The sequence below is a fragment of the Aplidium turbinatum genome, chromosome 2 (assembly GCF_918807975.1).
Source record: "Aplidium turbinatum chromosome 2, kaAplTurb1.1, whole genome shotgun sequence".
Lineage (NCBI taxonomy): Eukaryota > Metazoa > Chordata > Ascidiacea > Aplousobranchia > Polyclinidae > Aplidium > Aplidium turbinatum.
Genome location: NC_137473.1, coordinates 50,423,790 through 50,445,302, shown reverse-complemented (window position 1 = coordinate 50,445,302; position 21,513 = coordinate 50,423,790). Strand labels below are relative to the sequence as shown.

At 36.3% G+C, this 21,513-nt stretch overlaps 1 protein-coding gene across 1 annotated transcript; it reads left to right on the top strand.

The window, feature by feature from the left end:
• The first annotated feature begins 6,855 nt into the window (after nt 1-6,855).
• On the top strand, nt 6,856-19,966 carry LOC145764382 (NACHT, LRR and PYD domains-containing protein 12-like). Its single transcript, XM_082575998.1, has 10 exons — nt 6,856-6,983; nt 7,352-7,498; nt 7,939-8,058; nt 8,990-9,112; nt 9,751-11,492; nt 12,136-12,291; nt 13,585-13,746; nt 15,395-15,556; nt 16,763-16,924; nt 18,595-19,966. Exons 1-10 carry the CDS (start codon nt 6,860-6,862, stop codon nt 18,637-18,639), a joined length of 2,943 nt encoding a protein of 980 aa, XP_082432124.1. The 5' UTR covers nt 6,856-6,859; the 3' UTR covers nt 18,640-19,966.
• Nucleotides 19,967-21,513: the final 1,547 nt, after the last annotated feature.

Genomic DNA, 21,513 nt, shown 5'->3' with positions numbered 1-21,513 from the left:
CAATTAGCAAAAATTATTATCAGCAAACATTTTTGCGACTGTAGGTGATTACCCTGCTAGGACAAATTTAAAAAAATGTCATCATTGCTGCCTGGTTAGCTTGCAATAGAATCGATCAAAACCCATTTTTTTGTCAATTTGAAAAATGTTCACCACGACAAATGCAATAGAATAAATAGACGATCTCGCAACCTACCAGTTGTGTTGTATTGATACCGATATACAGATACAATTCTTTAGCAACTTAATGTAAGGCTAATTTAGATGTCAGCGAATTTTACAAATACAATTAAGCAGATGAGTTTGTTTTTAGCAAGATTCTATTGTTAAAATAAAAATAGATTGCAAAAACTCAACATCATGACGCATAGGCTAATTGACGTAGCCTACCTCCGGAAGTGGGAAAATCTAGCTTGTATTTTTTGTGTCACTGAGGACTGAGTCTAAGCAGGCCCGAAGTAACAGTGAAGTATTTCTTTTCTGAAGTTGTGTAGGCCCAGAGATGGGCGTGATCTTGATCTTCCAGATCACTTTTTTTAGTGATCTCGATCTTAAAAAACAATAAGATTAAGAGCACTTTAAAATTAAAGTTTTCTAACAAAATAAAGGCATTTTTTTAGAACTCGTAATGTACAAAGTAATTAGTGACAAATTACTAACATTAATCGGTGGCAGAATTATAAACAACTTGAGATATGCAGATGACACTACCCTTTTGGCCGAGAACGCACAAGATCTTGAAGACTTAATCATCAAAGTGAAAAAGGAAAGTGAAAGGGCTGGATTGAAACTCAACATCAAAAAAACAAAAATTATAACAACTGGTAAAGCAGATAACATAAACATCAAGATCGAAAATCAAGAAATTGAAACAGTGAATGAATTCATATTTTTAGGCTCAAAAATAAGCTGGGATTCTAATAACTCACCAGAGATAAGGAGAAGAATAGCGCTGGGAAGAAATGCATTTGTTGGAATGAATAGCATTTGGAAGAGCAAGGATATAAAATTAGAAACAAAAAAGAAGCTGATCAAAACTATAATATTCCCAATTGCAACTTACGGATGCGAAACATGGACAATGAACAAAACAGACAGAAGAAAGATTGACGCATTTGAATTGTGGTGTTGGAGAAGGTTACTGCGTGTTCCTTGGACAGCCAAAATAACAAACGAGAAAATTCTTGAACAAATTAAACCGGACATATCCCTAGAAGCTAGAATCGTCAAGCAGAAACTTTCATATTTTGGCCACATAATGAGAAGCAAATCAATGGAAAAAGACATCATGCTTGGTTTGGTGAGCGGAGGAAGAGGAAGGGGGCGCCCGAAAACAAGATGGCTTGACACGATTGTAAATGACAGTGGCATGGGAGTGCATGAATTGAAGGAGGCTGCGTGGGATCGAGAGATGTGGAGAAAGATGACGTATAGAGTGACCGAGAGTCGTAAACGACTGGACGGATGATGATGATGACTAACATTAAGCCACTGTTAGTAGCCTAAGACATGTGCGCAAGAAAAGTGGATTTGAAGTTTTAATAACTTGGTCATGGTTGCCATTTCAAAATTTAAAAGTTTTCTGAGTTAGTTATAATAAATAAGTCAACTTCCGTATATATTTTATGTTGACGTGTGATAGAAAACGATTTAACTTTGTTTACAATTTTGTTTTGTAAATTTTAAAAAATGTTTGCTTTCTTTGACCCAAATTTGGATGTTTAAAAATTTTAGAATGGTGATGCTAAAAAAAAACTGGACTCTGTAGCCGACTTTGGTCAGGTAAAGTGGTTTATTGCAGAAAATTAACTAGTACTAAACTATTATTAATTGTTTAAGGTCTGAGTATAAACAAATATATTAAATGTGAAAACATATGCTGCCTCTTTTTTGAATAGCTTTTGTATTCTTGTTTGGAGCGGTTTATCTGAAGGCAGGTTTATTTAAAGGCAGTTTATCTAAAAGCAGATCTTAATCTTCAAGATCACTAAAACTGGCGACCTTGTCCATCTCTGTGTAGACTGTAGAGTGTTGAGGTATGTCCGATAGCTTTTATTTAATTTTAAATCGATAGTTGGAGCAGGCTGCTTAGTGAGTGGGCTGGAGACTAACGTTAAGCCCGTATGCTTAGACAAAACTTTGTAAGCTTCCAATTTTTGAACTAACCAACCAACGTTCCAAGTTTTAAAAGATTTAATTGTGATTTTTTACAAACGTGTAGCCTTGATCTTGCAGTTTGTTTTCCGTTTGCAAAAAAATATGGCATACTTGTAAATTTAAACAATTCAAATAAGCTGCTGTATTGAACTAAAAGTAGATTACTGTAGCTCCATAGGCTAATTATGTCATCAAGAAAAAACATGCCTTGCAGCTTTGTTGGAAGGCTGTTTTATGAACATAAACATTGCACAACACTTTGTAGCATGCAGCACGATCTAAATCAAAATAGTAATTGTGAAGTCTGCATCGTCTGCTGTTGATATAGCTAAAATAGCCCATTCACAAGATCATCATGTCTTAATTGAACTTACAATGCATGCCTGGTGAAACTTCCGGTTCATGTTAGTTGTTTTTCTGAAGCTATGATAGCAAGGAATTATTTTATTTTGTGCTCGATGAGACATTTGGCGTCACTTGCGAATCTAGAAACAAAAGTTAAATGTTTCACAGATTTTTTCAAACAAACATTGCACAAAAAAAACAAAAATTTATAAACATGAGACCAATACGTGTCCGGCAGAACAATACATGAACCTGTATAGCAGTAGGGTTAATACAGGGGTCCGAAAAGTAATTTTGGAGCCGGGGTAATTTTCGTGGTTCGAAACAGTTTTCTTAGGAGCCAGGATCTTGAAGGAGTCACCGTGTATTATTTTGTTGTAGTGTGTTTGTATCTAATAATCCAACAACTCTTGTTTTTTGTTGAAAAAATACTTCTTTCTTTGATGGCATTAAAAGTATTGTATTTTTTTTTAGATTTTTCTTGTTTGTAGATTTGTTTTTGTAGAAACTTTGAAATTTAGAGACCCCGGGATCTCATTGCTACTGATCCCATATTACCTCTTTCAACGGTCCTTATTTTTAGTCTGTGGTACAGCTAGCTACCGAAAATTCTACACAAAGAAATAATGACAGGTTTTGAAAATCGAGTTGCTGATATGAAAATGCTCATAAAGCAACTTTTGAGCTATGACGTAATCAGCACCAACTGGACTCAGCCGTTGAAAAAGTTGTTTTCACTTTATCTTACATCATTCTTTGTAAAGTCTGGAATTTTCCCAGATGACGCATATGCCATCGAAACAAAAAACATTTAGCCGTGCAAAGTTTAATTTATTTGAATTTCCCTGAAAATCCATAGTTTTTTTTTTATTAATGTACAGTAACTTGCTTTTGCTAATTTACTACATTAAATGTTTTGTCCTGTGTTAACCTATGCTGATATATGTTTACTATGAAAACGCTGTAAAGCAAAGTTTGATTTTTAACAACATAAATATCCGACAATTTTTTACAATGTACAGTAAGATAATTTGAGCCCGGTACCAATGAGATTGTCGAGCTCCAATTTCTTGGAAAGGTTTTGGACCCCTAATATCATGCAGGACATGGTCTAAAAGTACCCTCTAACCCTGGACCCCTTGTCAATGGTACTGTCCGTGTCGCTATTAGCCAGGCTGTTACCCGCTATCCAATGTTAATCTTTATCGGACATGGACTTGCAATAGATGCATGTATCACATTGATCTGAAAACTACTGTACTTCTAAAACAATCATATCCATCTTTTCTAGGTAACTCTAGCAATACTCAAAACGGAAGGTGTTGTCATAAGCGAGGATGATTTATAAACAAACGTAAATTCCCAAAACCTTAAAAACAATTTAAACTTTAAATCATTTTCTTACTATTTTTCAAATTGCCAGGTTCGTTGAGACATTTAGGCTAAGGTCATATTGTTTTGGCTATACAGTAGATGCCGATAGAAAGGTGCTTCTGAAGGCGCATTAGATTTTCTACAGAAGTTACTGCACTATTTTACAATGACAGCAAACAAGGAAGTAAGTCGTTTTGTCTTTGACATATTGTCTTGCTGTAGAAACTCATGTATTCACTAACCAGCCAAAAAACGCTTCCATTTCTATCTTTTGTTGCCATCGATCGACGTTGAAACGATGCAAAGATTGTAACTTTGCTGGCTGTTTAGCTTTCAGCCGCATTTTCAACTTGAAGGTCGGACCAGGCAAGTTCATTTTTCAAGTAAATTAATTTGTAACTTATGAAAAATAGCCAAGCTAATAAAGAAGGGATGCTTATCTTCTAACAGCAGCTTTTAAAACATTGTTTTTTTTTTATATAAAGCCAAGTTCAGATATAAAGATATAAGCTGCATAACATACGGCGGCGCGAGCCACATGCGGCCGGGAAAATCTTTTTATGAATTACATGTATGTTTATTATTAATTCGATTTTAAATAAACACCAATTAATGTTTTTAGATGTAACAAAAAAATAATGTGATACGCTCCTTCAGCGGTTACATTTAGGGCGATTATTTTCATTTTTTTTTTCTATCTGAATAAAATTTGTTAACCCGATGGTCCCTTTATATAACAACGTTTGCATCCTACTAGCCAAATATAGTTATTTTTGTTGCCACCCTTGTACCATTTTTAGTTGTGCAGGCCTGGCCTTGTTGTCCTTGAACAACACTCAAGTAGCGAAACTAGACCTTAATATAACAATACCCCTGGACCCCTTCACCAACGCTAGTAACCATGGCAATATGTACAGTCATTCACCCTAAGGGTGCGCTATGCCATGATGCGCAAAGTAGGCTATCAGTGATGCATCGCATGCAATTCGTGTTTAGTGGTCAGTGTGTTTCTTGTTTTACTTTCTGATTTATTGGTTGAATACTGCAGTTACCGGTGAAAATGTAAATAGGGTAGTCTTGATTAACATTGATTTTTTTGAACTTGTTTGGATTGGTTTTGAATCTTTATTCTCGGACTAACAAATCCTCTGATAGGGTATGCTTGACAGTTTTGCATACTTATAGAGGCTTTAAATCATTGACGCAGGGCTGGTTACCGAGATGGATGAGTGAATTTTTCGATAGTTGTTGCTGAGGAATTATTCCATTCACTAGGTGCCAGAGTATATAAGCCTCACCTCTTGTTAAAAACAAAGATATTGTCAACATCCGGGTGTAGAACAAGGATTGTACGATACCAGTAAGATTGTGTACTTATTTACTATATGCTGTGTTTGATCACAACCATATTTGTTATGCTTAGATTTTGCGCAAAAACCTGCACCATGGTATATTGGCCTTCCACCTACTAAAGCAAGTTATTAAACCTTAGATGAAACTTATTATGAACATTAAAATGCAACGTTAGGTTGAACCAACAAAAATTACATATCTAATATCACGGGTAGAAAAATTCCTAGCGCCTCAAGATCGGCCAATCACATGACATTTTTTCGTTGTTACTGTTTGGATTGAACAACGACACATGACTATGTGTCAGCAAAACAAAATTTCGTTCTGAGGCTCCATTGCATATAAAGCACAATGTCTATTAGATTGTTTCAAAGTTTACTAGAATTAATCTAATCAAGGAAGCAGTTTCTACAAGAAACTTAGGTTTATATTCTAAGCGCACATCAACTGTGTGTAGTGGAAAATAGAATAATCTATTTTTAACCTGTATTGGTGACTGATCTAATGCAATAAATATACTTATTACTGTTCGTTATGTCGTCAAGCAATAGACATAACTATGTACTGTAAGTAAAACGACAAATTTATTTTAAACAAAGAATAAATTCTCAAATTCTGTGGTTCACTTTTCACGTTTGCTGTTTATGAACAACAGTGGTAAAACTATTTGTGACTACAAATAGTCCATCACTGCACAATGCTACAGCCAAACTGTAAGCGTACCAAACCGCCAAGTAGGCCTATTCCAGTGATCTGCATTAAACATGATAGTTATTAGTTAGCGACTTTACTAGGGCGCTATCGCATTAACTTCGTCGTTAAAACAAAATTCAAAGACGCTTTGGGAAAGCAATTTATTGCGAATGGTATGGGTAAAGGAAAGAAACATTGACGTAGATCCTCTGTCCAGATGTCACTGCAGCGAAGAGTTAAACAAGTGCCTGGAGTCACGTTCAACAAACAGGACATAGCCCACTAGCCAGGGACAGTGTGGCAAAGTGAAGCAGTATCGGAGTTTAGAGACAAAAGCTACCCTACTATTATTAACCTGGTTCTATACCGGGCTTTAGCTGGTTGTTGATAAACAATGCTCAACTCTACCCAGGGTGTAATAAATTGGGTTGACATAGTTGCTGACCAAAAAGCGGCCAAGAGAGAAACTGACTACCCTACTCTCATTAGCGACGAAGACTTAGTATAACGAGAACCTTATGTTCTCATTCCCCAAAGCTTAGTAACTGAGTATGAAACCTTTGCTTACTTTTATTAAACAAGACAATTTAACTGAAAGGTGTAGTTTGTGGAACAAGATTAAAGATGTAGTAAATCGGTTATATACGTTTCAAAAATGAAGAGAACTCCTCAGAAAGAATCCTGACCCTGGACTTTTACCTCAACTTTAACACTTTCTCGGCCCTCTTCTTCATGACCGTCAGGCGTCAGTGCTCTGTGGATAGAGTATTTCTAAAGAAGATTTTTCTGAAGATACAATTTTGGTTCTCTGATTTTAAAATCCAGGTTTCTGATAGCAAATCCAGGTTTTTAATGCTACCTATTGACTAGCTTTCATTTTTTGTTGTTGTTGCAAACTATAAGGTTGTAAGCCTATACAGTACAATACCCTGTTGCAATGCATCCAAATGAATCAGCAGCAATATCCATTGAAACAAGGCCTTCTATTTCCACACCAGCTCAGGAAGGACTTGAATCAGTTGTAGCCCAAGCATTGAGTCAGCTTCCTACTTCAACCAATGGTAAGTTGTTTTTTTGTTTTTTTTTATGAGATATTAGCAATCAAAACAACTTACAATTAATGCAGTGCTTATGCAAATAGGCTATCGTCTTTTAGCTTTTGGGAAGAATTGTTTTGTTGCTTCAATAATTTTGATAGTGGCGTCCAATTGAATCGGTGTAATGCGCTATGTGTAAATAAAGTGAGAGGTAAAGGCTTACCAAACTTTGTTTTCCAATCAGATAACACAACCATATGCAAAAATTATTATCATCAGTCTAGTGTGGGATTTTTGTCTTGAAACAGTCAATCTTAAAAAAAACGTTTTTTTTTTGCTATTTAACCAAACTATTTACCATACTGTAATTAAATTTGTCAATTTGGTTTCAGGGAGTCCTATGAATGTGGCAGTGAACATTAATTATGCACCCCATCAGACCAACAACTATTATACGAGGACTCTCAGTGAAAATACCACATACGACATAAGGGATAGTTCTGGAATTTACGTGACGAATACAAGCACCGAACTTGACGGTTTGTGTAGCTTTGACTGTCTGCTACTAGCTTTATTTTGCTGGATATGAGTAAACTACTACCACAGCATAGCAGCTAATTTGAAGAATGTAAACTTTTAAACAACTTGCAACGCCTAACAGAAAATTTTACTTTATTTGGTCTTTGGCCTTGGCCAGTTGTTCACCAGAGTATGTAATAAAACGTCTCGACCAGCCTTGTCTTCTGAAATTAATAAGGATTCAAACTTGTGTAAAAATTTGTTAACTTATCTCAGGACAAACATTAGCAAAAGTTTAAATTTAGACTTTGAAGGATGACAAAAACAATAAAAAAAAAATTCAAGGACATTCTTCATTTCAAGGCGAGTTTTACAACATGCTTTTATCACAGAATTGATACAAATGTTAGTGGTTAACTCTGCATAACTCACTCTTTTACCAAAAGTGTTCGCAATGCAGAGCTGGAAGTTCCAGAGCGGATGATGACGCAAAGAAGCACATCGTTGATGTTCTCTGGATCACCAGGTGGTTCAGAACCAAACTCAATGACAATTCCCAAAGAAGTTGTTTGTAGTGAAGGTAATTAACAGATTCTGGAAATCTTCTCCTGCGAACTCAGAATGCTTCTTGGAAGCTTAGCCCGAGCACTTTCGCAAACTTGCAGAATCTTTGAACCATTGAACGGTCAGTTCGGTCATCGTGCTCGACAAAGTTGGGTTTCCTGTCTATTGTTAAAGTGTTGTCACCGGTATTACTCGATCCACTTAGTGTCAGTGTAAGTGGGTTGCTCAAAAGCACCCTTCGAGAATTGAACCAATTAACATTGCCTGATAGTGCTCCTTCTTCATTGCAGAAATAAAAATACAGTAAACGACCATGTCGCTAACAAACTCCTTAGCAGATATTATTTATCTCTTCGTACATTTATATATTATATCCACGGTGATGCAATTTCTGTTTGCGCCAACGTAGCTGAAAAGACGTCCGCTAGCATTACTTTGATGCAAGTGCAGTGATTTTGACAAAAAGCATACCAGAAGAAGCCCATTTTGACCATTTTGTTTGTAAAGATGGGCCTGACTTCTATCAACCTCATCTCTACTTGAATAGTTCAGTCTTGTAGTTTTCTTGATACGAAATTGTACAAAAAGCTTTGTTCAAATGGCTTACCGCAAGCATCACATAGCAAGTGGTAGGCCTTTGGTTAGGTCAATTGGATGATGTCCAAAAAATAGAGTTAATCTATACTTACTACTGCCAATCATATGTTACTGTCATACTTCGGTTTTTGGCAATGATACAAAAAACTGTTTCATGATACACAAAATGGGAATCGGCTTTGCACTTTGAACTATGCTTTCTTAGCCAGTTTAAAACAATGCAAGTTATGTATAGTACCGTACTTTAAACGTATGATGCTAGCTTATGTTCTTACTAACGTTTTAAACTTTAATGGAAATGCAATTCAACAACATCAGCGAAGGATACCCAGTGAATATTGTTGACACAGAGTCTCAACATCAACATTGGAACGGTGAAATCAGCTCTCCTCTATTTCTGCCAAGCTCATGTTCTTGCATCAGCGAAGAAGAAACTGAGCCTAAAGAAGTAGTTTCCGTTCCAAATACCGAAGGTGCAATAGATTTATAGGCCTATAAATTGACCACGAAAATACATTTGTAACGTTTCAGGAGCCAACTTTTGTAGCATGGGTGATTGTTATTCCCAATGATAGTAAGATAGTTTATGATAGTTTATGTCAAGAAGAGCGTTTCCTACCAAGACATTACTGTTTCGGTAAATTAAAGTCATGATCGATAAATATCCTTCAATGAACTTTCGGCTTACGCTTCTTTATACTGCCCTTATAGGCTACTGCAGTACGGAATAAAATCGTTTTAGGCCTATTTTATTAATAGTCTAAAAAATGGGACATTGTTACATAACTTACAAAAAAATGATCCATTGTCAGTGATATAGCCTAGGAGCAGATAGTTAGGCTCACTTTGTAGAACCACTTCATCGTTGCACAAGTAGGCTAGTAGGCGAGGCCTAGGCCTATGGCCAATTCCGGTTTGACATGGGATTTAAGGTTTTCTACTTTGCCCAAAAGGTGTTTGCTTTCCTATAATTAATTGATTGCTTCTGAAAGAAGATATGTGGCAAGAACTATTTATTTACAGGTTTCGGTTTTATTAAAAATCACTTCAAATTAACTCGCTTTTATCTTTCAGTCATTTTTAACTATCATCTATTTGCAATTTATCTTAGATTCCTTGATTGAGACAATGTTGAAAAACCATGCAAGAGCAGAGTGTGGCAAAACAACCATTCCGGTTAGCGCAAATCTTCGCATTAATCGAGTTCCTCTTCAGCTGACCAAGAAAATCGAACGAACACTAAGTAATCTGGACAGAAAGGGTCAATACAAACAGCGAAGTGATTTTCGAAGTGTCATGAAGTTAGCTCAAGGAGATGTAAAGCTACAAGACATTTTTAAGTCTGCAAGCGATGCAGCAGAAGCAAAATCCAAATACGAAACTGACAACGAAACGGCTAGACAGAAATACGTGCATCGTTATGGCAACACTGTTGGATTAATTGGACAAGCAGGCATAGGAAAAACTACTTTAGCTCGCTTGATGTTACAATATATTTTAGACAAAGAAACATTACCAACAACACAGTTTTTGTTTTATATTCCTTTTCGAGAAGTAGACTTTTTATGCCAAACTACACTGATGAAATTTATTTTGACTGGTTGTCATGGTTTGGAGCATAGGCTCACCACTGAGTCCGAAAAAGATTTTATCAAAATGCTTCAAGAAAACCAAGATGCCGTTTTCATTTTTGATGGTCTTGATGAAGCAAACACCGCTTGTTTGACTGAGTACACACCTCATTGTGATTTGTACAGTCTGCAAAAAGCTGACAAATTTGTTGCCAAAATACTAACTGGTGAGATTTTTCCAAAAGCAAAAAAACTGATAACATCTCGTCCCAGACAGCTCTTTGATCTACATACGGATTACAGGCCTCGTTTTGTTGTAGATATTGTAGGATTAAATGAAGAAGCTCAGCTTGATATATGCAAGCAAATTTGTAAAGATTCATATGCTGATGTGATAAGATATTTAAAGCTGAATCCAGATATATTTGCAAGCTGTTATGTTCCAGTGAATTGTATTATCACAATGAGCATTCTGTATGACAGACTAAAAGAACATGGGACGATCGATGTTCAGTCTCTAACAGACATTTTTGTGCACGCTCTTGATGTTTTCGTACGATCAGAACACGTCAGAACAAAACGAGGCGAGGTATGGAGACTAAGCAAATTAGCTTGGGACGGTTTTTCCGCAAATAAAATTGTTTTTGATGAAAGAGATTTTAAAGCTGCCGAAATTAGTCCCGATGTTTTTCAAGCATTTCTGTGCACCTACGTCAAAGGAGGATTGCGCAGCACCATTTTGCAAGGAGATAAGAAAAGCAGTTTCACTCATTTAACATGGCAGGAATTGTTTGTAGCTATTTACGTCATGATGTTTTACCCTTTGGAAGAGTTTTGCGGTCTTTTTGACAGCGACAAGCTTAGCAAACCTCTCTGGGAAGTAGTTAGCAAATTTATGTTTGGCCTGTGTAACTTCGCTGTCATAGACAGATTAGAGACTGTCTTGTATCCAAAAATTTCCGAGAGCTGGGATGAAAGGAAGGACGCTTTGTTTAAATCCGTCAATTGTTTCTTGAAAACTACTTTGTCTTGTTCAAGATTCCTCAGGCTATGCAGCTGGGTCCATGAAGCTAAAAATGCTGAATTAAACGAAATAGTTGCTAATAATTTTCCTGAAGTCATTGAATTTGAAGGCTCAATATTGCCTACCAATGTTGTCAATGTGGTATACTTCTTAATAAATGCCACAACACCATTAAATATCAAGTTTCATAGAGACACTTTAATTTCATCAGAAGATTTTAATTTCTTGTGTCAACAACTTGCATTGCTACCTATGAAGGTAAGAAGTTTTATGAACAATATTTGGTGACTTACAGTATAAGCGTACTAGACTATAGCTTAAGTTTATTTTATTTTTTATAAATGTATCCAATCCTTGCTAGACTATATACGGGTCTTACCCCAGCAATACTGGGAATATGAGACGTGTACGTAGATATACAAGTTTTGTGATCTTTGTCTTTTAAAGTATCAAATATTCCAACAGCTTTGCATGCACTGTGGCATGTGAGTTACGTACGTAGGCTATGTTATTATACGAACTCTGTTTTACATGTCTGTAGGCAACTGTTCTTTGTGTCGCATGTACCCAGGGTCGTTGAAAGGATAATTTGGACCCGGTACCAATGAAATTCTCGGGGCCCAAATCAAGATACTGTTTGGGCCCCTTGGAAAGGTTACGGGCCCCTAAAAACATCCTGGGCCTGGGTCCAAACGTAGGTCCCTGGACCTCCTGTCAACGCTGGTCGCTACTGCATGAATCCTGCTATACATTGTACATGTGAACAATGCATGAACAATAAATTCAATTTTCAGAATAAATCCTTCTTTTATTCTTCTTACACTGATTTCGTTTCAGTGCAGATTAAAATTATCAGTGCAAAGAAAATAATCTTTAAAATATTTTTGCATACGGCTTGAAGGTAGAAAAGCTTGACATCACAAGGACAAAAATTGGTGACAATGGAGCAGTTGCGATTTCCCATTGTCTGGAAAAAATCGATGAGCTGCACCTTCGCTCTTGCGGTATCACCGCTGTCGGAATCGAAGCAATTGCGAAAAAGCTGACCCAGCAATCAGTAAGATTTGCTTCAAATTCAAGCACCAGAGCATTTTTTATGTGCGGTTGGCGTATTTGTAACATGTAGGTCGCTGCAACAGATGGGGTGTTTTGACCGGTAGACACTAAGTAACCATGGGACAATTTTCTTTATGAACCAGCTAACTGCAGCATTGTGAGCCTTTTAGCACTCAGTTAGAGAGTTGGTTCTTGCTTGAAATTTGTTTGAAACTTACAGAACAAAAAAAAGGGTAATGGCAGTGATGGGAATCGAACCCACGTCATCGAAATGATTATTTTCCTAACCTTCAACCCGCTAGGCCACGCTGCCGACGGCAAAGCTTTCAAATAATTTACTTTTTATCAGAAGAACGCTCACAATATCACGTGCTTGAGTCCCATGATTGCAATTAGCTGATTTAAATCATGCCTTCTGATTGGTTTAATAAACCTCATCTACTGCGGCGATCTGCAGATTACAAATACGCATCCGGTTGTCTTACTCCATCTATTATGACGCCTTCACTTTCACACAGACATTGAAACTGACAAAAATTATTTTTTGCACCTAACGATAACATTTTCATTGTATTTGTTTACAATTTATGTTTGTTTGTCTCTTATTGGCTGCTTTTTGCTTATTTTTTTGGGGGGGAGAGGAGAGTGGTTATAAGCGTGCCAGCTACAGAACTTGCTACTTTACGACCGTTCATGTATGGTTTTAATATCTCGAGATTTAGCTAACTTACTATTTAATTTCTTAGTTTACTGTTGAGAAGGAGCGATCTTCCTGGCGTCAGCACTACCTGGCTACTCACTATAAAACAGCGAGCATTGTGTTTCGCTAACCATACCGGTGTAGCTTCCACACTAACCATCAAGACTTTTCCCAAATACATGTGTTTCTCGGCAGTTGAGTGTAGCAAGAATTGACAGCGCTAGATACGTGTTTCGCCCATGAGGCTTAGCTCATCAGTATCGCACCACTAATTCATGCCACATATCCGTTCTTAGTTTACTGTTTGGCTATATTATAATCAATACAAAATGCTATTAAGTAATAGCCTTATGCATTGATAACATAGTGATCGTTTATTACATTTTTCCATACTATTGGTCTACAATCGTAAACTTAAAGTAGATAAATTTGAGACAACGTAAGTTAAGTTCTCCATTCATGTCGTTCTATGGCTTACATTCTTACCTTATATATGGAAAATATTTATTTATAAATTTTCAGACCTTTTTGCCAAGCCGTAAGCCTGATACATTATTGTTGTGGTTTTGTCATCATTGTCGTCAATATTTCCAGATAATCAAGCTTGATTTCAGTTACAACAAAATACACGACGCTGGATTGCTTTTTCTCTCGGATTGTTTTCGTAATATACAAGAACTGGAGCTAAGAAAGATTAAAATCACCGATGCTGGAGTAAAGATGCTAGCTTGTAAACTTGCAAAACTTACGCATCCGGTAAGCAACGACATTTTTATCTTTCTTTGGAACTAAACTAATGTTGCCTTCTCATGTTCTATTTTTTGTGGCTTTTGAAGTGAGTTTCTTTTTTTTATCTGTAGGCTACATCTACTGTATATAATTATACATCATGATTCATGAAGCCCATACTCATTGTACCAAAGTCTACTGCATTCTAACGACAAGCACTTGAACAAATCTTTTGATAAATCTACCTGTACCACTAAAAGCAACTTCTTTAAATATTTCGCTGCCTCTCTACGCAGGCCCGTTGCTTTTCTTCCTTCAACACTGTTTTCATATACTGTAGGCCTACAGTGTACAATGTATTCTGTTTTTTCTTTATTCTATAACTTTTATTATATTTAATTAAATCAAATATAGTTATTACTATCTGAAGCCTTTACAAATTGTTTCACCTAACTTTGCTTGGCATTGAGCACTTTTTGTAGTATTAATAGTTTTCATTGTTTTTATATTTAATTATATTTCTTCAAATATAGTTATTACTATCTGAAGCCTTTACAAATTGTTTCACCTAACTTTGCTTGGCATTGAGCACTTTTTGTAGTATTAATAGTTTTCATTGTTTTTATATTTAATTATATTTCTTCAAATATAGTTATTACTATCTGAAGGCTTCAGATAGTAATAACTATATTTGATTTAATTCGCTCTGCTTTGACTTTTTGCTTGGCATTGAGCACTTTTTGTAGTATTAATAGTTTTCATTGTTTTTATATTTAATTATATTTCTTCAAATATAGTTATTACTATCTGAAGCCTTTACAAATTGTTTCACCTAACTTTGCTTGGCATTGAGCACTTTTTGTAGTATTAATAGTTTTCATTGTTTTTATATTTAATTATATTTCTTCAAATATAGTTATTACTATCTGAAGGCTTCAGATAGTAATAACTATATTTGATTTAATTCGCTCTGCTTTGACTTTTTGCTTGGCATTGAGCACTTTTTGTAGTATTAATAGTTTTCATTGTTTTAATTATATTTCTTTATATTATTAATTATGCATTTAATTACAAAACTTAAGCCTACGTTCCTCTGTTTCTACTCCCTGTCATTTTCCTCTCCCTTCGCTTTACGATATTGTTTCCAGTTAACCGTTCTCCTTAGCAGGACAGTTAATCATTCAGGGTAACATTATAGCCTACTATAGAAACTTTGTCAGAAGCCCAGGGACTTTTTTTAATTAATTTCAATGATAATAATTAAACTTTCAGATAAATGTTAAGAAGCTGACATAAAATTTTTGTAGCCCATAGGCTAGGCCCTAGCCTATGGGCTACAAAATTTTTTAAAGGTGATTATTACCGTCTTGTGACTACATGTCAGTGATCATAAAAGCCACTAAACCAACTTTTGCATGGAAAGTCAATGCTATTGTCCTGTATTGATGTCACAAAGCATTGTGAAGATTACATACTCGGAAACCAAATTACTCATGGGTATAAATATCAATATTTTGTGACGGTTCATGCGCAATATCTTAGTGAGCGTCAAAAGTTAGCTAACCAAACGACTTTTTTCATGAACATTAATCGTAGCAATCATGTTTTCAGTTATGTTTCTAACTGTTTTGCAAACACGGAAATTACTCAACATTTTGCCGTTATCAATTTTTAGATGAAGAGACTTGACCTCAGTTACAACAAAATAGGTGATGTTGGTTTAGAGTATTTGTCGGATTGCTTGCGCAAAATACAGAAGCTTGAACTATGCCACAATGACATAGCTGATGCAGGGGTCAAAATACTCACCAGTAAGATGGCATCACTTTCCCAGCCGGTGAGTTTTGATCACAAAGAATTTAGCATTTAAAAAAAAAGTTTTTCTCGTTAGCCTATAATGCCTATCCTGAAGGGTTATTTAGTGAAATAACTTGTTAGTGGCTAACCTATACTTGGCAGTGATGGCTCGTGGCTATTTTAAATAGGCTGCAAAAATGTTTTACATTACATTTAAATTCACCAATTTCACTAGGGAAGAAGTTCACCTATCAGGACGAGCCGCCACTAGTACTTGGCATTTATTTATTCATTATTTTGTATGGTAAAATGACAATTCTTTAATGAAAAAAATGAAAAAACTTATGTAACTTACAACAAGATTTTACTTTTGCCTAAATGAAGTTTCGAACAAGAAAAACTATAAAAACTTTTCTTGTTGATATTTTATTGCTTTTCTAATGTTGAAGTTGTTTGATTATTCGAGCAACCTTTACAAAATAATATTCATAATGTTGTTGCATTATTTTTGACGTAAAAACGCGTTATTATTTGACGTAACTTATTATTTGACGTAACGTAACGTTATTTTTGACGTAACAACAAAACCTTTTGTATAAAACCAAATACACATAGCCTACAGAAGAAAAACTTCCGAAATATAATCTGAAGTTAACATAGATTACAAAGTTATTTCCACTCATCCAAAAGGCGTATACCTTTCACTACATCCGTTATTTCACCTTTGCTGTTCCTCTAGTCGAGGGGTTACCAAACATGGCCGGCGGCCAGACCTTGGTCGCGAGGTTCGTGCGTCCAGTCCACTGAACTATGCCAAAAATGTGATTTTTACGCTGAATAAGAATCCAGTCAAACGTTAACGCTGTGTGAAGTATTGAAATGTTTAACTTTCATTATATTAACCATTTCCCATCATTATTTTCTACAAAAAAAATTGAAAACAGCTATTTCTGAAAGATTAAGTCTATGTGACTTAGAGAGTTTATGATAAATTAGCGAGATATTTTTAGAACATGTCAACAGTTGCTCACAGCTGAATAAATCTTACTTACTCTGTTGAATCACCACCACAGGTTGCAGACTGTGGTGAACAAAATGGATATCAGGCCGCCGCGAGTATTTCTTTTCCCCACCATTTGGCCCTTTCTCAAAACAGTTTGGTGACTTGTAAAATACGGCGATACAAAACCGTAAAAGGGTGCTTTAACAAATTTACGTCTTTTTATCACCGTATTTTCCATTTCAGATGAAAGCACTTGATCTCAGCTATAACAGCGTCAGTGATGAAGGCGCCCATTTTCTCTCTGAATGTTTGAATAAATTTGTTAAATTGGACTTGAGTTGTTGTCACATAACACACGTTGGCATGGACAAAATTAAAGACGAATTGGCGATAATTCCAAATCCTGTAAGTATTATCAAACTATCCACAGTATTTCATACATATCAAGATAATATCAACTCCGGAGCTATTTTGCATTCCTCCGGTTTTTCTGCTTTCTGCTCAGATCCAGTCCATTTTGAATAACGTTACTCAGTAAAAAAGCTATGAAAGTAGAAAAAATAAACTATAAGGCTTACTGGTATTTCGAATGAAAGTTAAACATCCACAATGCCAACTTAAAAGCTCTTGCAGCTACAGAGCTCAGAAAATTGTTGTAACACTGGCAAAAAGTATTTGCTCCATAACTTCAGTCCCAGTTTTTCAGTAATATTAGAAAAGACTGATCTTTTATCTTGTTTCATTGTCGTACATGATTCCAAGCATTGACTGCTTATTGTATGAATGGTTTCCAAGATTCTAAGTCTTTTGCTGAATATATTAGGTGTATGTTGGTTTTGGTTTTGTTGGTTTAATATTTTAATCTTTGTCTGCCTTGGGCACGTTTTCCTTCAATTTTGCCTGTGAGAGAGAGAGATCTTTTATAAGCTGGATAGAAACATCATCATTGTCAGTGGCGTAGCCAAGGGGGGGTTTTGGGGGTTACAACCCCCCCCCCTTTGGCACGCGTGTGACGTCACGATATTGAGAATGATGCTTTCAGTCTAAAAAAAATTGCCTAATTTTAAACAAAATTGCATTAAAAGAGCAAGTTTTGCCAATACCAAACATCTCAGCCAGGAATTAGCAACAAGAAAACATAGAGACTTAGCTTTATTTCCGAAAAATGCCGAAGAAAACATGATCTTATCCTTTTGCTATGCCACCAGACACCACCATTTTACAGGAATATTCGTAACCACATTTTTGTTGAAATGCTCTCAGAATGCACCAAATTCAAAGTAATTTTTCAAAATTTTCTGGGGGAGGCCCCCCAGACCCCCCGCCGCTGGGTTGTCAGCCCCCCTCTTTCAAAATTCCTGGCTACGCTACTGATCATTGTGTTTCTTCTTTTGTCCAAGATCGTAGCCAATAAAGCGCCAAACGTTTCTTCAGTGAGATATTTCTATCGCAGTTATATGGTCAAGTCTCGTCTAGTTCTAGTTATTGGAATAATAAAGTAATGACTAGTTGTTTGTTTAGCAAGTCAAAACAAGCATAGTCCCGCACAGAAACTCATAGTATAAGCATTTGCCACGAGAAAAAATGCTGAATTTGAGTATGAACCTTCTTTAAACAACGTTTCACGTTTGCAATAGCTTTAGTAAAAGGCTGGTTTCATCAATTGATTTTCTCAGTTGACCATTTTTTATTCATACAAAGAAGCGAAAGCTTTTAGTATTTTGTAGTTCTCTAAAAAAACGTAGTTAAACTGAGCAAAGTTTTGCCTATACATGAGATGCACACAGAGCTACACCATCGGCTGCATTGCCGAGTGGTGAGAACCATGGAACAACGTTCGAAAAGGCGCCGGTTCGACCCCGCTCAAGAGCATGCAGCTGTGTCTTTGGGAAGACACTTAAAGGCATGCCTGAAGGTGGACACGAATATTGGCTTCCTTGCCTTCCATTTAATCTAAATCTTCAATCACCGGGTATAAGCCTGGATACGACAAACAAACAAACAGAGTTACACCAACTATCTTTCAGTTTAATTGTTGCTGTTACGATAACCATAAATCTTATTGTGGTTTACAGAAACCGAGAGTGATTGGATTGTGTGTTCAACTGCCAGTGGAATGAAGAAGAATGGATTGACCTACCTGAAAGGAGGTCAAAAAAAGAAACTAAAGAGCAACATTCAGCAGCAAATGCTTGAAACGCTTAAATCAAGGTTGTCCAGCAAGCAACGATTCGACACTTATGCTTTAATGCACCAACAGTGGATCGCTCACGGATTTAAAAAAATAAAAATAACGATAAAAAGTTTAATTCGTGGACAATCATTCCTTTGATGCAATAGTCGCAATCCACTGATTAGAACCGGTATTTATCGATCTAGGCTATCGATGTACTTCGCACGACATAATTCTCCATCATCTAATCACTGAATCAGCTAAATCAGTCGCTTAATAGATCTGCTGTTGGCGCATAAGTTTTGTTCGTTTGATTAAGAAAAGCAATATTTTTGTCAACATCACGTCACATCTGACGTCACATTGTCACATCTGAGTGCACTTTTTTTACTGTATTTTTGAATCTAATTTACTGTGTCGACGAAATATTTACCTTGAAAGCACTTACGAATGCAAATTTCAAAGAATAATCGTTCGTTCAATGCCTTTTGTTCCCAAAGAAACACATGAATCTGATAAGTTTTCTCTTTCAAGAAGTATTGTGGAGGACCATTTAGAGGATAATTTGGACCCGGTGAGTTTGAGAAGCCCGAGCTTCCCAAACAATAGGAGATCTCGAAAGAAAACAATACAGTTTCAAAATATACGCAGTGTTTTTTTTTTACATTTCACAACCCCTGAACAATTTGGGGTTTTAACATTATCCTGGGTCCAAGTATATTTCATAGACCCCTATTAACAACATTGGTGATATGCAACGTATTGCTTATCCCTGATTAAGTGAGGTGCTTACTTTTTTTACAAATCCTATAGATATGACATCACCAAGTCGATTATGACTTAGGCTACTGATTTGTCGTTTCCATTTGCCATGATGTTTAGATATGGTTAAACCCTGCGTCATTGTTTTGTGCATACCCATGCTTCCAAACTACGAAGCAATCTTTTCTTCACAATCATTCACAAGAATATTTGCATGCAACGTCTTCCACTAAAGTAATATACGTTGCATTGTTGCAACTCAATTCAATAAAAAGATGGATTCATTGACTCTTGTATTTATCTTGTATCATGACGTGAGCAATACTATCTCAAGACGTGAGAATATCACATTAGTATGACATTATCAGAGAGAATGCAGACTCGACGACCTCTCACGCCTATTAGTGTTGCGGTCTTTCGCACTCATTGAATACTCACCATATGCTTTCATTTTTCTATGTACGTGTTGTTTTGTATCCGAACAAAAATAAATGACTGACAATGTCTTTCAACCAGTTTTACAGTTTTTTTTACTTTTAAGGTTGCTGTCAATAATAATGTTACGGTTTTATTTATTGTCGCTCTACAACAACTAAGGTCTTTTAGCGATAGGGCTCATTTTTAATTTGTATCAGGTTTACGATGTTATCACATTATTACCCGACTCATACTCACTGTGCTATGCAGGATAGAACACAATCGGTACCGTTTTTAAAGTCTTCGGTTTGACCCGACCTGGAATCGATCTCAGATCTACAAGCACCAGAGCCGAAAGCGAAACCACTCGGCCACTGAGCTGGTTAAGGTTGCTGTTTGTTTGTTGAGCAATTTGGGATTCTTCCCAGGGTTAGTCTTGAGGGCGTCTTAAATCGCAATCAACTGCCAGGTTTTTGAAGGAGTCCTAATCGTTGTCCAAGCGCAATTCATTCTGCCCGCAGGGAGCTGGCCTATCTCCCTACACCAACAGCAGAGTACTCAGCGGTTGTGAACAACGTCGGGGAAGTACGTCAGTTCCCTAAACCCACTCCTTTGTTGAGTGCCATGCAGGAATGAAATTTAAAACCGTTTTTAAAAGTTTAAAAGTTTTTAAACATCTAGACCGCGTCGCCGCCACTGCCCAAGGGTGGTAAAAGGCAGAGCCCCTCGACCCTTGAAGTGGCGAAGAACATGGTTCAAACGAAGAAGAAGAAAATATTTTTGATATGGCCCGATGATGAAGCAAACCTAAATTTACTGACGCAAAAACGGTAATCAAGCAACTATAGGTCGTTGAGTCGGTTTAAGGATTTTGATTTAAGATTGCTGTGCAGCTGAACACTTGCACAGTCCAGTGCTCATCAGTGGGCTTTCCAAAAAATCCTACCATTTTCTTACTCGAAAAATGTTAATTTCATTCATTTTTTCACCTGTGTAATTTTTCAAAACTCACAAAGTTTGTAGCATTAAAAGAAGTTGTTTACATACATGTGACGTGCATGTTGTACTATTCCGAGATCAGACACTAGTTTGTTATCTGCTTAGTTTAATTCTGTACTGTCCATAAGCAGGGGTGCATTCCTAAAATTTTTTTTGGGGGGGCTCTAACACTTAGCTGTGTTGTTATAGACAAAGTATGTATAGGCTAAGTAATCGGTGTAGGTTAGCCAACAATGTTTACCTTTTTTAAAAGGAAACACTGTTCAGTATGTTTTTACTTCTGAACATCATGTCGAAAAACAACCCATGCTAAAACATAGCTTGAAGTACAGAAAAAGGTAGAAGCAACAAAACGTGAAAGCGTGGTTGAATCCGATATAAAATTATAAGTTTGGAATTTGGCTTGGTTGCTACACTGCAATCTCCTTTGCTTTTTTTTTTACTGCGTAGGCCTACACTTGAAACTCGATTTCCATGAGCTAATTCCAATCTCTTAACTCAATTGTAAACTTATTTGTATGAGCCAATCCTAAGCACACTTGCAAAAACATTGACTGCAATAGGAAAGTAAGGAAATGCAATTCTTGAAATGAGCGCTTGTGGTTGCAGATTTGATATATAAGAACCAATAAGCTGCCAATCT

What these genes read in the sequence shown, in the direction of transcription:
- LOC145764382 (XM_082575998.1), top strand. Translation starts at nt 6,860, where the DNA reads ATGCATCCAAATGAATCAGCAGCAATATCCATTGAAACAAGGCCTTCT. An exon ending in TTGCAAAACTTACGCATCCG is followed by an intron (nt 13,747 to 15,394) that starts GTAAGCAACGAC and finishes ATCAATTTTTAG; the next exon opens with ATGAAGAGACTTGACCTCAG. An exon ending in TGGCGATAATTCCAAATCCT is followed by an intron (nt 16,925 to 18,594) that starts GTAAGTATTATC and finishes TGTGGTTTACAG; the next exon opens with AAACCGAGAGTGATTGGATT.